Source organism: Gouania willdenowi, chromosome 18, assembly GCF_900634775.1.
Source record: "Gouania willdenowi chromosome 18, fGouWil2.1, whole genome shotgun sequence".
Lineage (NCBI taxonomy): Eukaryota > Metazoa > Chordata > Actinopteri > Blenniiformes > Gobiesocidae > Gouania > Gouania willdenowi.
The window spans coordinates 16832434-16847853 of record NC_041061.1 but is presented as its reverse complement, the minus strand read 5'-3'; the positions used below and the strand labels follow the sequence as shown (position 1 = coordinate 16847853).

The window sequence follows — 15420 nt, the reverse complement described above, 5'->3', positions numbered from 1 at the left end:
GTTTTTTTAACTGGACTTCTGCTTTTAACCAAAGACAACATACATTTAAATGAGTATTTGTAGATAAAATTTGACCCACGATCGCACCAGTCCACAGCTGCCCTTGTCTTTTTTCTTTTTCCTTCAAACAAATCAAGGAGGACGGGAGAGGGGGGTGGGTCAGCACTTGTCTTGGAACGAAGCCGCTGCAGGTACATATCGCCACCTTGCGTTTTCTGATTCACATGAATTAGCAACGTCACAGCCACTGTAACATCATAGGACAAAAATAGTAACGGATTTTGACTGGCCGATGAGTTTATGGAGCAGCAGCAGAAATGCATCAAGTCCCCCAGAAATGTCAATCCTTCTCTAAACCTCACTCCTGTGGAGACCGACCCAGATCTATTGGTTAATACCCAATTTAAAAGATTTTGGAAAATCGACGTTTGAGGTTTATTTTTTGGTTTAAACTTCAGTCATGGCATCACTCCTGGGTAGCTGCCTTTACTTCCCAAAGGAACTAGAATGAGTTCTGCAATACTCCATAAATACCATCTGAGCCTTCTCACTTGCTGTGATGAGCTTTGCGCCCGTAGAAGGGCGGTGCTGGTACTACACCCCTACCCCACCCCCTTTTTTCCCCCTCAGTTTACAAGAAATAGGAAACAAAAAGAATAACGGAAAACAAAGAAAAAAAAAAAGAAAAAAAAAAAAAGGATTCCCCCCACCCCCCGACTGGGCCTGCCAGCACGACGTGGACTTAAAATGTATTTGTTGTCTGTGTATGCTCGAGTGCGTGTGATGTTTGCAGTATTGGCTGCCAGAGTCTCTGAGAGTGTGTGTGTGCGTGTGTATGTGTGCGCGCGCGTAAAGGCTCCACGGGGGTGAGGGGGACCCCTAGTATTTCTTCCCCGGGACGAACTCCTTTGCTTCAGGATTCAAGACACTCTTCCTCTGCAAGAGAGAGAAAGCAGACACAGAATTAACGCCGATGGAACCAATAGAAAACTGCCACTGAGTTTCCATTCTGAATGTGTGACTTACTGCCACTTCCTCCAGGTTGTGTTGGTTGTCGTTGACCGAGAGGCCGTTGAGCTGCTGCTGCAGCTGGCTCACACCCTGGTTGTTGAGGTCCCGTGATGGGATGAACCATTCCTGGTCCTCCTCCTCGAGCATTTCCTGGAAACAGCGCTCCAAGAACTCCTGCTCCTGGAGCTCTTCCTCCACCTAACAGAGGAAGAGGAAGAAAAAAGTAACGAGTAAGTCAAGAACTGCGACACAACAAAGTTCAATGGTTGGAATACAAATAATCAAACTTCAAAAAAAAAAAACTTAAGGTAGGGTAGGCCATTTTCAAAAGCTAGCATAACTTTGAATGTAGCCTCCCCCAATGGCTCCGCCTTTACCCCCCTCGCACCTCCCCTCTGTGCTCTCTCTCTCACTCACATGCACAGCTGCTGCAGTAGAGGACCTCAGCTCATCGCTTGTATTGTGTAGAAACGACGTTGTCTCATGTCTCATTCAGCAGTAAATAAACAATAAACTTTAACATCACATATGTTAAAAAACTCAGTTTTAACTCAGTCAGCGGTGACGTGCTTTCAGTGTGAGCTCGTGCATGTGAGGGGTCGAGAACGAGCAGGGAGACAGGGAGACGCAATTGGTTAAAAAACAAACAAAAAAAAAAAACAGTTTTTTTTTTTCCCCCATTGGTCAAAGTTATTACAGATTTACAGCTGCTACAGATGACTGACTTTCTTCGTTGCTTTTTCAGAACGCATAAGATCTAAACTTCTGTTAGGACAAAGACAATTTCAACCAAATACTTAAAAAGTATATTTGGAGAAAATCGCCTACCCTAGCTTTAAAATAGGTTATATTTCCAAAACAGTGAAATTATTCCATGACTTTTCAAGAATGGAAAATTGTTTTTTCAATTTCCAGAACTATTCCAGCAATTTCATGACCGTGGGGACCCTGTTAAATTATAAAAATATTCTTACCCATAATACTTATTACTTAGTGTTTGATTTTTTAAGGCTTAGGGTGTGGATAAAAAAATAAATAAAATAAAAAAAAAGACTAACATGGAGAGGAAAGTGAACATGTTTTCTAGTGCTTTGTTTGATTTGATGTGGAATTTTCACTGCCGATACCAATATTGGAGGTTTTATAAAGGCAAAATCTGATGTATCTTTTCATAGCGATATATGAAATAGGAACATTGATATACACAGGATTATAAACTGCACATAAACACAAGTTCCTGTAATATCCAAAATATGATTCAAGACGAAGAGCGCAAACCTTCAGCCAAGCACTGAATATCCGGTTTGCCAAATACTGCCAGTTATCTGGATCGGTGATCCTGATCATTCACACTTTAAAGACTTTGAAAACATTTCTAGCACGTGGCGGTGTTTGCTCAAAACAGAAAGTGAAAAATAACTAATGAATGATTGTTTAATATGATTATTGCTGTATGACAGTGAAATTCCAACTGGTAGTTTTACTAAATCTGTTAGTGATATTTATCATGGTCGTAATTTTATTATTTTTTTTCAACATAACTTGCAATGTATATATTACATCAAGGAGTACAGATGGAATTGAGCTTTTGACGCAGAGTCTGGTACAAACATCTGTTTTTATAGTGTTATGTACTTGTACACCATCCTAATAAATTAATAAATGAAATGAATAGTGTGTAATGTGCAAAGTCACCAGCAGGGGGTGGTGTAGAACCAGCTCAAAGAGCTAAACAGAGGGATTTATTGATTCAGATCAAATCACTTGTTTCTTATCCCAGTTTGCATATTGTCCCAAATATTTCCTAAAAATTAGTACTTTTGTTTTTGAGTTAAGACTTCACAGACCAAAAAAAAAAAAAAAACGCTGGCAAAAACATATCCTTAATTAGTAACACTGTCAACATAAGGACATTTAAAACCACTGATAAAGGAGAAAAGGCAAACTTGTGTAAGCTGTATTTCTGGAATATGGTCTAAAAAAATATATTCAAAAATTAAATGTTTGATAAACACAAAAAAGAGGCAAAATGTAACTAAACAATGAACTCGTCCACTTCTCCCAGTGATTCAAAAGTGCCAGCTATTAATGCAGAGCCACAGATTTCCCGTCGAGCTATTTAACGATAGCCATTTAATCGGTGCGTGCTAAAACTGGCCCCATTAAAAGCTCTAATTTGAACGGATCAAATGTGTGCACGGACCTGTCGGTTGTACTCTTCTTCATTCTCCATCCACATGTACTCGGCAAATGGGTTGGCATCGCCGCCTTCTCCCATGTGCCCGTTGGCCACGGGATCCTTTCCCTCCTTGCCTGGAGCTCCACCTCCTGGTGTTTTGGCCACCTCTGGACCACTCATCTCTGCTGGCTCTGTGCAGAGACACAACCACAAAACTGTAAAAACACAATTACTAAATATCTTTATATAATGTCAAATCACATCATCTACCTATTCTACGCATCCTAAATACATTTTAGCTAATGCTTGGAAACTGCAATCACAAAAAATACATCTTTATAGTCACAATTTTTTTTTTTTTTTTTTTTTAAAAAGCTTTGCTTCTCTACTTTGAAGATGTGTGCAGCGATTGACTTTAATTCAAAGTTCAAACCCAGCACGTGGAGCAAAAACAGCAGAACACAGAAATAATTACATTATTACTTCAGGAACGTTAAGATAAAAGCCACAAAACAACATTCCCCATGAATTTATTGTCTTTAAATCCTTTACTGTCAGAACTGTTTGGTGATAAACAGAATACAATGCAACCTGATGCATCAAATTACACATGATTTCTGATCCTTATTAAAATGCTTTGATTTATTGTGACTCGCAGCACAATCACTGTGTGGCTAATGTGTAGTAGTGTCTGTGCACGCAGATGACTGCACATGACTCACCGCACGAATCCAAAAACTGCAGGCTTCACACATCACACACTTTTAACAATGGCTTTTTAAAATAAACTAGACAATAAGCTACCATTCAGGAAGACAGCTGATTTTAGTTTTAATTACCGTACCGAGTGATCCCTGGCTTTCTAGGTAACCACCAATTAGTGACGATGGAAAAAATATACGTCACTTACTTAGAACTGCAACTATACTCTGTAAATATCAAATCAAACATTTTATGTTGGAATATCAGTGTTAAATACATATTTTTAGTTGATTTATTCTTTGAAGCATTAATGTTAATTTATACAATTGCAATGTTTTCGCTTTAGTGAGTCGTACACATTTATACTCATAAATACAATGGTTATAATCATTTATTTTGGTATGCGTATCCCTACTATTTGATGATACTTCCTGTCTGGAATATCCATAAAAATACTCTGTAAGTATTGAGTTAGATAGCAGGTGATAGTAGGAGTGTGACAATATCTCGATACGGCGATATATCACAATTTTTTTTCTTCGCACGATCGATTATCGATATGCTCGCGCTAAGTATCGATTTTTATTTATTTATTTATTTTTTTAAAACCTTTTCTGCTTTTTCACTAAAAAGTGCAGGTACGTCTTCACAGAAATGTTGTCACTGTTTGTTGAAGGAACCAATATATTGTTATATACTCGTTTACATTGGTATGTTAACACTTATTTACATAAATGTTGCACTAAAATGGTGCCACTGTTCATAGGACACTTTTTCAATTTATTGTCTTTCAAAGATATTAAATAAAAAAAAGTATTTTTTCCACTTAATCTTTTTTTTTCTTGTTATGTCATAGATTAGCGTAGATTGATTTCTGGCCACTATATTGATAATTGCAGTATCGTCATATTGTGAGATAATTGTTATCATGTGCTATGCATCGCGAGGTACCCAGAGGTTCCCACCCCTAGGTGATACTGGGAATCCTGTTTTTATACATAATGCTAGAGTTTGCTGTTTAAAAAAAAAAAGAGAGGCATCGCAATAAATGTAAAGGAATCCCATAATCAGACTATTGGAGCCTGAAACATGAATTAAAATTACCGAACATAATTTTCCAAGTCGTAGCCTCTCTTTTGTTCATCTTTAGAATCAGAAATACAGTATTTTAATGTTTTTAGGACAGTACAAGGAATTTGTCTTGGTAGTCGGTGCACGAAACAAAAAACAAAGAAACAACCCAGCAACAATAATAATAATAATGATAAATATAAAGGATGAGGGATAAATAAAGAATAGAGGATATATATATATATATATATTCTTTTGACAATGAAAAATAAAAGGAAAATAGTCCAGTATTTTCTAGTTTTTTTCCCAAAAAAAAAAAATTTGCCTACAGTCCCATTTTGTAAAATAAATGGTGAGAGAATCGTATCGTGAACCCAGTATCGTGAATCGAATCGTATCGGGAGTTGAGTGAATCGTTACATCCCTACAGACAACACATGAAACCTTAACATGACATAATGTCTGATTACTGTGATGTCATAATATCAAAGCTCTCAATCCGCAGCAGCAGCAGAGCTGACTCACCGTCAGACTTAAAGTGAGAGTGAAAAATAGTGCAGGTTAGCAGTGTAGCAATGTTGACTTTCTAACACTGTCATTGCTGTTTGCTAAAGACTTTTCCCTCATGCTTAACTCCACCATCAGGACAACGGTGTTGTCTCAGAGATTAAAAATAAAACAATTTTAAAAAGCAAACAGGCGTCTAAGGTTAGTAGACTGGAATGAGTTTGGTCTCAGTCTATAAAGATTACATCTGTTTACACAAGGCAAACAAGCAGGGAAAGTAAGGAAGAGAACATATGATTGAAGCTATTGGCAGTCAAGTAAAAAAAAAAAAAAAAAAGATCCAACTTTCTACTATAGCCCATCAAAAAAATTAAATAATCAATGATAACATCCAGTGAACCAGAGCTATAAAGAAAACAAACGTGAGAGAAATAAGCTGACAGCAGAACGAGCTAGATTGATGTATATAGCTTTGTTCTAGGGCTGCACAATTAATCGAATCTTAATCAATCGCGATCACGATATTGGTTGCCGTCATTAAATAAATCTGATCGTCTGCAATATTTACATTTAAAATTTGGACTCTGCAATCTGTAATAATGCAATTATTTTGTTTGCCTTTGGTACATTTTCTAATTATTGGGTTAATATATATATATATATATATATATATATATATATATATTTAATTCTCATTTAAAGCCTAATTTTGCACTGTAAACTGTACACCTATTAGGGATGTCCCGATACAACTCTTTCACTTCCGATACAATACCGATATTGCAGCCTTGAGTATTGGCCGATATCGATCCGATACGATATCAGCACGAATCATACATACTTTTATTACTTATTTTATAGTGTGGAATGTTAGAAAAGGTTTGATCATGTGCTATTACTCAGAGAACAATAGTCGGCAAAAGTAGGGATGAAAAAAACTGACCTGGCTGATATTGGACCTATATCGGATCGGGACACCCCTAATACATATTGTTAGTTTAAAAGTCGTGTAATAAAAACACATTTTTTGTCCCCAACATGATAAATAATATTGTGATTACAGTATTGATCACAATAATCATGATTATTATTTTGGCTATAATCATGAAGCCCTACTTTCTCAGATGTAAAGCTCTACTTTTTTTTTTTTTAAATGAAAAAAAAAAACACTACAAAAAATAAAAATGTACATTCCCAGGCTGTTGAACAATATTTGTTGGATTAGATTTAAATTATTGTGACATTTTAACTACAATCAGATTAAAATCATTCAAAATATCTAAAAAAAATGATCATGTACCATTGATTCCAAAATCCTTTATTTAGTTTTAGTTCTAAACTTTCATATCCAACAGATTGTCAGGCTCATTGCCCAAATGAGAAAACCAAACAAACCTTTTTTTAAAGGGAGAGGACAGCAAGCTATGTTCCTGTTACATAACCATGTGTTTGGTCACCATGTCATATATAGTTAGCCAAAGACTGGACGAGTGCAAGATAACAGACATTTGATCACACTTGTTAAGAACCCAGGACATGGAAATAAAATAGCACGGAAGCTAAATAACAGTTAGCATGACGGAGCTGAGCAACCGAATCATGTCAGCTGACTGAATACTCAGTGATGTAAAGCCAAAGAGAAACCAGAGCCTCTCATATAAAGTACTGTAGCACATTAGTCATAACTCAGCACTCTGATTGTTTAGTTTTAATACCATAATAGCACAAGTTTGAAATTGGTTGCTGCCTAACTGTTATTTTAACTTTATTTCTAATTCTATTATAATCTACGGTTTGATTTTTTTTATTATTATTATTATATGTGTTTATTATTTATGAGTTTGCTAGCATGATTACATGAAAAGTACTTAACAGATGTTTACAAAATGTTAACTAAACATAGACCGTACACCATGGAAGTTTCCATTTCATTTTGGATGGAGTCCAGATTTATGTATTGATTCTGAATCCCTTTCAAAAATAATAATCTCGGTTTCTTATTTACCAATCTTCATGAAATTTGACTACATTTCTCAATTGTTCCACCAAGTTTCATCCGAATCTGATCTGGATTGCGCATTTTTTTTCTCCGCGATTTTTCAACAACAACAACAAAATTTGGCCCTAATGTCCATGGAGATAGAAATGTATTACAAGTATTCAAAATGTGAATAATCTGCCAATATCAGGCAAAAAGATTTGGTGGATGTTTGTGCTCTTGTTAGATTTTATTGACTGCAGTGTTTTTAAGATTACAGATTTTAGTACCGTTATTGAGTGATAATGGGTATTAGTGAGTTTTTCTCGTCCTGGTTACTGGTAATTAAAATGGGTGGTTTAGAGTTTGATTGTTCACACATTGCTTTTTACGATGCTGCTTTTGTGTGTCTGTAGTTTAGAAGTTTCAGTCTAATAATCAATGAGTTCAGTAGTTTTCTACCTAAATGTTTGTTTATGGCGGATACAATCATGTAGAACATGCATTGACAGGCTGTCGTTTTCAAACACATTGGGTGATTATTAGAAGAACCAGAGGAAAAAAAAACGTCCACAATCTGTTCGCGGCCCACAACCCAGTGTTTTTGCTATTTTTTTTTGTTGCTTTTCATTCTCCAGACATCATGTAACTCTTTTTGGTTCAGGGGCCAAACATGGAGCAGTGTGATCTGAAGTGGACCACAGATTTAATGCGGGGGGGGGAAAAAAATGAGAAATTTCAACATTATTGTGCCCTAGTTTGCACTTCTACGCATAAATAAAATACAAAATAGAACGTGTCTAGAGATACGTTAAAAGTAGCCATAGCCTCCAGGACTATGGGTACAACCGATGACATTACCGGACCATTTCTACATGTGCCTGTGTTTTCTCAAGGATTCTTCCTTTGCGCTGCCGTGGGTTCGAATCCACCTTTTGTCATATATATTTTTTAATTTTAACACAGCAAATTCCACCTTTAAAATGACATATACGACAAAAATAAACATTTTAGGGTATTTCCTGGGTTAGAGCTAAGGTAAAAGGGTTAGCGGGGTAGCTAAAAATAATTATGAGCTAAAATACAACTGGCAAAACTTTAAGTCACGTACTATAGGTCACGAAATACCCTAAAGCGTTAATATCTTTCGTATATGTATTCTTAAAGGTGGATTTTGCCATGTCAAATATGAAATATGTTAAAATGAAAAAATAGTTATGACAAAAGCGGGATTTGAACCCATGGCAGTGAAAGGAATAATTCTTGAGTCAGGCGCTTAGACCACTTCATATATTTAACGTATCCATAGCCACGACCTACTAAATATGCAAACAAAACCAACAAAACCCAAGCAATAAGTGACAGATATCAGCCCAACAGGATCATCACTTTTCCTAGATTTTGTGACAAATTTCTATTTAATTAAGGTAATACTATCATAATTTGAGGAAAATTAAAGGATGTCATAAGAATGTTGGGTTTTTTTTTTTTTTTTTTCCAAACTGTCTAACAATAAAAAAAAAAACTGCCATCATGTGATAAAAGCACCAGGAGCGATAAAGTTTAATTTACATAATCATTCATGTTTTCTCTGTATTTATTTATTTATTTTTTTACTTTGGATGTTCCAAACGGCCGTTTTTGGCCCCTGGGCCATGAGTTTGATACATGTGATGTAGGAAGGTGTAAAGTTTAAAAATGTGTAACACGATGGTAAGCTGATAAATGAAGATACACAGGGAGTGAAGCCGTGACTGGTCTGCTCTGGCTCTCATAGGGAGCTTATGTAATGAAACAGTGAGTACTGGCTATGTAACGGGGAACGTGTCGTCGCTCAGAGTCTGCTCTGCTCACAGGCTAAAGCAGGTGTCCGGGGCCTAACCTGGAAAACACCGTTAACAGGATTGGAGGCTCTGAGCCGCAGTGAAGCTAGGATGCTAGCAGCTGCACTGTCAGTGGACGGGCCCGATCGTACACACAGTATCACACTCACAACAAAGAGCAGGCGGCTGGTTAACATGGCATTTAAACCGAAACGCAAATACTCACTAGCGTTAGAAAGGCCTACATGCAAGTACAAAGTCGAGTGGAAAAACACGGCGGCGTGTAATGCACGAGTAAAAGATAAATCCTTGAACGGAGGCTTAAGGCCAAACAACAAAGTGGGCTAGCTGCTAGCTGCTAGCACGCTGCTACAGCATGGCAGCATCACTAAAAGGCAGGTCAACACAACAAGCTTCGCTCCGGGATTACAACCCGCTCACAGACACACACTCTCACGGCCTCGCAGTCGGCGTCCGGATGGAATAAAGTTACCTGGCATGGTGCTCTCACGATCAGTCCCAACACGAAGCTTTACTCAGAGTTAATGCGAGAAGTGTGAGCTCGACGTTTCTTCTGCGCAGCGACGCGACGTTGCTGTAATCAGCTAAATCCCGTTAGCCACAATGCTAAAAGTAGTGCCACTGCCCGATGTTTTCAACTGTTCGATTTTTTCTACGCATGCGCGAAACGCCTTCACGTCACATATGCAGTTGGTGTGTTATTTTACGGATCGGGGTTGACGGCCACCATGGCGACATGGTCAGCCTAAACCAGGGATGTCAAACTTATTTTAGTTCAGGGGCCAAACGGACCAAAACTAGTCATTTAAACATTATTGTGCCCTAGTATGCACTTCTATAAAATAATGTAAGAAACCCATAATATCCAAGCAATAAGGAATATATATCAGTCCCAACAAGATCTTGATTTTGTGACCAATTTCTGTTTAATTAAGGGAAATAATGTGGAAAATTGAAGGATTTTGTCAGAATTTTGAGTTGTTTCAACAGTTTAACATAAAAAAAAAATGCTACAATCATGCAATATAAGCACAAGGAGTCTTGATTTTCATTTACACAATGATTCATGTTTTCTCTGTAATTTTTACTTTCTCCTGCGGGCCAAATAGGATGCTCCAAAGGGTTGGATTTTCCCCCCGGGCCATGAGTTTGACACATTTATGATGATGATTATTATTATTATTACTCACCTTAGTTACAAATGTTGCTCACTCTGAACACCTGCTGGTCAATATTTATGGGATTTTAGGATATTAACCCCACTTTAGTCGTTTTTAAAAGCTCTTTGTGCAGTCACTCCTGTAGATTCTACGCAGCTTTCAATTCATCCTGAGTTATGACTACCTTTCAAGCGCTTATACCGAGTTACCATGACTACCTGTCAACGTTGACCTGTTCTGCAAAGCTGCATTTAAGACAATTTTATGAAATAATTTATGAACGGTATCATTGCAGTCCATGTTGGAAGTCTCAGGCCAATCTGAGCCTGATTCGCAGAGGTATTTGAAGAACACACACACACACACACACAGAGAGAGAGACAGAGATTCCTTGCTTTTATAAATATAATTATACAGTAATAAAAAAACAAAGCCATGTTTGTCACTTTGTTTTTTGAATGAGTTAAATATTCCAAACCTGCTGCCAAAATTTCCCAAATAATTGGAAATGTATGTTTTAAGTGAATTCCGTTTTATTTTGGTTTTTATTTTATTTTCTATTTCTGGTTTTTGATTGCCAATGTGGTGTGTTTTGATCAGTTTTTGTACCTTTTTTTTTTTTTCCCTAAACAATCTAATCTTATCTTTTTATACTGCTTTATTTACATCAATTCACAGTACCGCCAATTTCGATCTCGAGCTTTTGTGTTAGCCTGCAGATATGGATTTAAGTGTCTGGTTGGATGAATTATAATGTCATAAAAATGGACTCGTTGGCTGCATCATTTCAGTTTGTACTAATATTACGTATACGTTGTATTATTTTTTATTAGCATATTATTATTACTTTAGTATCTCAGTATTTCATTAAATTATGACTTCGTTGCTGCTTGTACACAGACAAATCAATCTTGAAAAGCATGTCATTTGGTATTTTTAAATTACAGACACAGGGCAGAGATAAAATGTTTCTTATTAATCTTTTATTTATACCGACTCAAAAACCTGTTTCCCAAGCATTTATTTCAGAATTGAAATACTATATGACGTCACCAACTGCTCAGAAAATAACAATGCTTTAAGTACAATTCAAATAATACATACAGTAAATATATATTGAATGTGATGCAGCAGGGTGTGTAGTTACACAAATCAGCACATGAAGCATTTGTGCCCCCAGGGGGAGTTAATACCCTACAACAAAGCACTCCTCCAATGGTAGTTTTTCAATTTCTTTAAAAAAATTAAATAAAAATAAATGAACAATTAAACACACCACACAAAAGTTACATATTTACATATGTACTATAAATATATTTAACACACGTCGTATGATCTGATTACGTTCAAATATCACGTCCCAGGATTGCAAGTGAAGGAAGTGACGTAGTTTACGCGCATGCGTTGAAAGGATCGGGCAGTGGTAGAAAGCCGTGGATCATGCGGTCTGCTGGGGCGTTCAAGTGCTGCCAATAATGTGAGAAATATGGGCTCTTTTACGTAAAATGTCATGTGGCGTTATTTGGAAATAATGCATTTATTCACTGGGTCATTCATCTGCTGCTCTTCAACAGTGTTGACGTTTAAATCTCCAAATTGCAGTTGTTTAATGTTTTGTGATCCAAACAAAGTGCTCAAGAATTATTCACAGCCAAGTTTTTAGCTTTGGTGCACTCATATTTTATGAAAAATGTAATTTGAATAATTTACTTTGTATATCTCACAATTGATTTTTATTTTTTTTATTATTCTTTTTAAGTGGAGATTATATTATATTGTACTTTTATTGTCTTATGACTTCATTTGTTAACATTAGTCATAGTATTTGTGCCAGTAATAAGTGCCAAATGAGTACAGCATCATTAAAATGTTAAATACTAGTCATGCTACCCGTGACAACGTGGACATTCTTATCTTTATGAGAAAGAATTTCAAATCATAAGCTCAGGTGTGCTTTGATTTATTTAAATCTTTTTAAATAATATGGACACAGGCTAGTTGTTACTTCACTTACTATATTGAAAGGAAGAAAATATGTCTTCAACGGTTCTTGAAGTTATTTATTATTCACACTCCATGTTTAAAAAAAAAAAAGGTGGTTATATGCCTTATGCTGCTTTTTCTCATATAATTTAAATGGCTATACTGGACATTTTGAGTTGTGTTGTTTTTAGTTTATCGGGAAAAAGTGAATTTATGAATTTATTTTTGTCTTGTCTTCTTTCTTTCCCTTTATTGTTTTGCTGAGCTGAAAAATGTCCCAATTTGTGACACAAAACTGTGATATGATCTGAATCTGAATGACATTTTCTCACCATTGCCTTCATTACTGATGGCATTTATTTACCAATTCAGGGAAAGGATGACCCTTTTATCAAGTATTTTGAATTGGGTATTTAGTATGGCCAAATTCGTCATAAACTCTTATTAATAATACTAATAATAATAATAGACACAATAGAACGCCATCTGAAATAAAGGCTCATCTCTTCATCATCCATTTAGATAAAACCTCCTCCATCTAGTAGAAGAGAGCAATTATTGTCTGTGACTTAGTATTAGTCCACAACTGAAAATTAATGCTGAATTACAGTATTTTATTTCTTAGAAAAGCTGTTTTGAAAAAATGAGACAAATTGTGCATCTTTGACCCACTTGTTCCTTTTTTCAGGGTCGCGGGGGTCCTGCTGGTGCCTATCTCCAGCTCTCATTGGGCGTTAGGCAGGGCGCCAGTCCATCACAGGGAGCTACTTTAATACGATTATGAAAAAATAAATGGTTTTCTATTTTGTTAAAAGCTGTGCTCTGCTGAAAGTGCTACACAACACAATCTGATGGGAGACATTATAAATAAGCTGGACAGTTGGTCTCCAGGACCAGGATTCCTGCGTTGGGGGTCTCCACAGTAAGTGCTCTGCCTCTATTTACGATATTTCTGTGTCACATGAATGTAAGTTAAACACCTTAATGTCCCTGTAAAGCCTCTGGCCTTTTCTTCCAACACCAAAGAAAAACCTTCATTACTGGCACCACCATTTTTATGTGTTTTTCTGTTATTTTTGTGTATTTTATTTTTTGTTTGTATATATTTGTTGGTTTTTTTTTGTATTTTTGTTGTGATTTTGTGGATTTGTCTCATTTTGCATGTTTTTAGACTTAATATGTGTTGTGATTTTGTGTTTTTGGAGTCTATTTATGTTGGTTTGAGGGATTATGTGTTTAGAGAGTCATTTTTGTGGATTTTAAATGTCATTTTGTATATTCTTCCTTAGTTGTCTTGTGTGTTTTTGTGTTATTTCTGTGTGGGGTTTTTTTGGGAGTCATTTTATGTATTTTATTTGTTATTTGTATGATGATTTTCTGTTATTTTGTTCTTGTGATTTTGTGAATTTTGTCCCTCATCTTGTGTGTTTTTAGAGTTAATTTGTTATGATATTTTAGAGATTTAGCATTTTTATATTTTACTCTATGTGATTTTTTGAGTATTCTTGGAGTAAACCTTGTGTATTTCTCTCTCATTTTGTGTGTTTTTTTTAGTTTATTTTTGTTGTTAAGAGGGATTTCCTGTTTTAGGAGAGATTGTTTTGTATTTTAAATGTAGTTTTTAAAAAATTCTGTATTTTTGTTATCGTCTGGTGTGTTTTTGATGTAAAACTGGTCTATATTTCTCTTATTTTATGTGTTTTTGGTGATTTTGTGTTTTGAGAGCCAATTTTTGTTGATTTTAAATGTCGTTTGTATGTTTTTTAGAATATCTTTAGTGTTTTTGGAGTCAATTTATGTTGTTATTGGTGATTTTTGTATTTTGGGAGACATTTTTGTGTATTTTAAATGTAATTTTGTTTATTTTCCTGTCATTTATTTGGTCGTCTTGTGTGTTTTTGCAGTAAATCTTGTGTAGTCTTCTGTCATATATGTTTTTGGAGTCATTTTGTGCATTTACTTTGGGGGGGGGCCTGCACAAACATAGACAGAGGGCCGCAGTTCAGGTGACCCGGTTCACATGGGGTCCCGACGCCAAGGTTGAAAAGCCCTTGGTTACACCCTTCTTTACAACTCGATGGGACAGTTGAAATGCAAACTCTAAAGTCAGAGTTTATAATGGGTGAATGCAGCATGTGAAAAAAAAAAAAACCCATCCCCTTGAGCTAAAACAAACACACACACGTGAAGAAACACACTCCTCTATGTCAAATGGTTTTCTTTAATGACAGAGATGAATGAGACCTGCAAATACAAAAGTGCAGCTAAGCAGGAGCTTATAACTCTCGCATGAAATAAGTGGAACAGCTCACAAACACGTCTTAGCAGGAGGGAAGCAGCAGAAAACAAGGATGCCTCCTGACTAACTCAGACACCAATAAAGCAGAGGCCTACAGTGGCCCCTAGTGGCCGGTGGTAAACCCTGCAACACACACACACACACACACACCTCACACAATGCCTGCGTGGCTGCATGGGAATCAATGAAAAACCTTAACACAAAGACACAATTTTAATTATAAAAAATAAATACAATCTACATGTTTTAAGAGCTTAATCACCTTGTGCAACCTATTTTATTTTATATTATTACCCTTTTCTCTGCTCTCTCACCTCTTTTAAAGTATCATTTGAACAGAGATGAATGAAGTTAAACACAGCTGGGATGTAGTTTTAATTTTTCCCAACTTTCTGCAGCTCATTGAAGTCTGTGAGAAGCAAACGGAAGTAGCCTGTGTTCTTTTCACAGCACCAATACTAACAACAACAACAACAGACTCACCACTCAACTTCAACAACAATATGCGGGGGATCCGCCAACCAGCTGTCGAAGGGGGACACGGATCCAAAAAGTAAAGAAATCCCTCTTCAGATCTCCAAACTGCTCGAGCGACAGATTAGCCTTAATCAGGTTGTTTGGTCGAAAATCGGATAAAGTCCACTGTTATTTTTGCCCCAACGGTGACAAGGAAAGCCGTGTGTGGT

The 15420-nt window shown here is 36.3% G+C and overlaps 2 protein-coding genes across 3 annotated transcripts in view; one reads left to right on the top strand and one right to left on the bottom strand.

Moving 5' to 3' along the window:
• Positions 1-440: 440 nt before the first annotated feature.
• Positions 441-15371, bottom strand: paip2b (poly(A) binding protein interacting protein 2B). 2 transcript variants are annotated; one of them, XM_028473887.1, is made up of 4 exons: positions 15218-15371; positions 3215-3381; positions 1027-1209; positions 441-936 (listed from the first exon to the last, which is right to left on the bottom strand). In XM_028473887.1, exons 2-4 carry the CDS (start codon positions 3368-3370, stop codon positions 880-882), a joined length of 396 nt encoding a protein of 131 aa, XP_028329688.1. In that variant the 5' UTR covers positions 3371-3381; positions 15218-15371; the 3' UTR covers positions 441-879. The 2 variants fall into 2 exon arrangements, with proteins under 2 accessions (XP_028329688.1, XP_028329687.1); XM_028473886.1 differs by lacking the exon at positions 15218-15371 and adding an exon at positions 9765-9932.
• The window catches only part of hspa12b (heat shock protein 12B), a 42968-nt gene continuing 40829 nt past the window's right edge, over positions 13282-15420 (top strand). The window contains exon 1 of the mRNA XM_028473882.1: positions 13282-13357. The gene's annotated coding sequence lies outside the window, so the exon portion shown is untranslated. The remainder of the gene's footprint in view (positions 13358-15420) is intronic.